This window comes from Halyomorpha halys, unplaced genomic scaffold (assembly GCF_000696795.3).
Source record: "Halyomorpha halys isolate HHAL.00 unplaced genomic scaffold, Hhal_1.1 Scaffold426.1, whole genome shotgun sequence".
NCBI lineage: Eukaryota > Metazoa > Arthropoda > Insecta > Hemiptera > Pentatomidae > Halyomorpha > Halyomorpha halys.
The window spans coordinates 176,851-178,233 of NW_027108013.1; the positions used below are offsets into that span (position 1 = coordinate 176,851).

Below are 1,383 nucleotides of genomic sequence, written 5' to 3' on the forward strand. Positions count from 1 at the left end.
ATTCTCCACATGTTTTTATCATGTTACTATGTCACCTACAGCAAATTTACTTGTTGTATATATGTGTATACAGTTGTAAATATCAATAAATAAATTATTAAAAAAAAAAATAAAATAAAGTTTTATGTACTGCTATCTCATTTATCCACAAAACATACACATACAAACAATTTAACAACTCAGCATGTTTTGAATAAATTAATTGAAAAACTAAATTTAAACGTCTTATCTCTTTGCATGGGCATACAAATAACAAATAATGAAAATGCCAGATTTGAAAATGTTTTCCCACATTGAGAAGTAACCCACGACTAAATAGTTATGAGAGGTTTCATAAATTGCAACCTATCAGTTTAACCTACAACTGACGTGGAAGATAACTGTGTGAGCAAAAGCAAAGCCCGCAAAAATTATAAAAAACTCATGAGTTCAACAAATTATATAAAACAACGTACCCTGATTTCTTCAGCTCTTACTTTTTTCTATGTATTACATAATAAAAAGAGGGCTGATTATTTTTTTAATCATGAACAGTTAATTAAATTGTAAATGTAAGTCTCAAATTTGCAATTTTTTTTCTATGAAATTTCAGAGATCTGCAAGTTCAGAAAGGACAACTGAAATCTTGATATATAATTAAAAAAATTTTTTTTAAATATAATTGGTTTCATGACTATTTCAGTATTATAAATTAATTATATTTAGAAATAAAAAAATATAAATATATTAAATCAAGTATATGATTTTGGATTATAACTAAAAAATAAAGTAAACTTATATTTTTACATACTTGTTTGCTGCTGATGGCCACTGCTAGTTGGTGTCGGAGGAGCCCTTATTTCGGGAAGTCGAACAACAGTTCTTCTCCTAATAACATCAAACATTTTCTTATAGAATCAATCTTAATATCACATAAAAGAGACTATGTTAGTATATAGTGTAATATCCTATTTATTAATAAATGGTTCGAGTAAACAAAGCCAGGTGTGATTTTCTTTCTAAATATTGTAAATAAAATGTAGTTTTATCAAACTACTCACCAATTTTTATCAGTCATAAGATCCTATTTTGAAAAAAAAAAGGTATATAAGAAGATATGGTATTCAAAATAAAATATTGTTCAGATAATCAATGTGTGACTGATCTTGGTTGTCTCGAAAATCGTCCTATTAAGATTCGATACTTGTTAAATCAATTAAAATGTAATCCTCATATCTGTGTTGAATAGGTCTTTTTATTTATTTAAAGCTTAGATTGCATTACGCTTATTGATAGATCTGAGGATATAAGCCTTTTATTTATCTAAAACTTTTTTTTTTAATTTTAAATTTTATATAGTATACTATGTTAATAAAGACTATAACTTTAACTAAAGTTTTTCAT

At 25.5% G+C, this 1,383-nt stretch overlaps 1 protein-coding gene across 2 annotated transcripts in view; it reads right to left on the reverse strand.

Moving 5' to 3' along the window:
* cnk (connector enhancer of ksr) overlaps positions 1–1,383 on the reverse strand; it is a 40,173-nt gene that overhangs the window by 14,472 nt on the left and 24,318 nt on the right. For both annotated transcript variants that reach the window (XR_001343449.2, XM_014423525.2), the window contains exon 14: positions 791–867. Coding sequence is in view for 1 of the 2 variants with exons in the window: in XM_014423525.2 (XP_014279011.1) it covers positions 791–867 (77 nt within the window). In the remaining variant the exon portion in view is untranslated. The remainder of the gene's footprint in view (positions 1–790; positions 868–1,383) is intronic.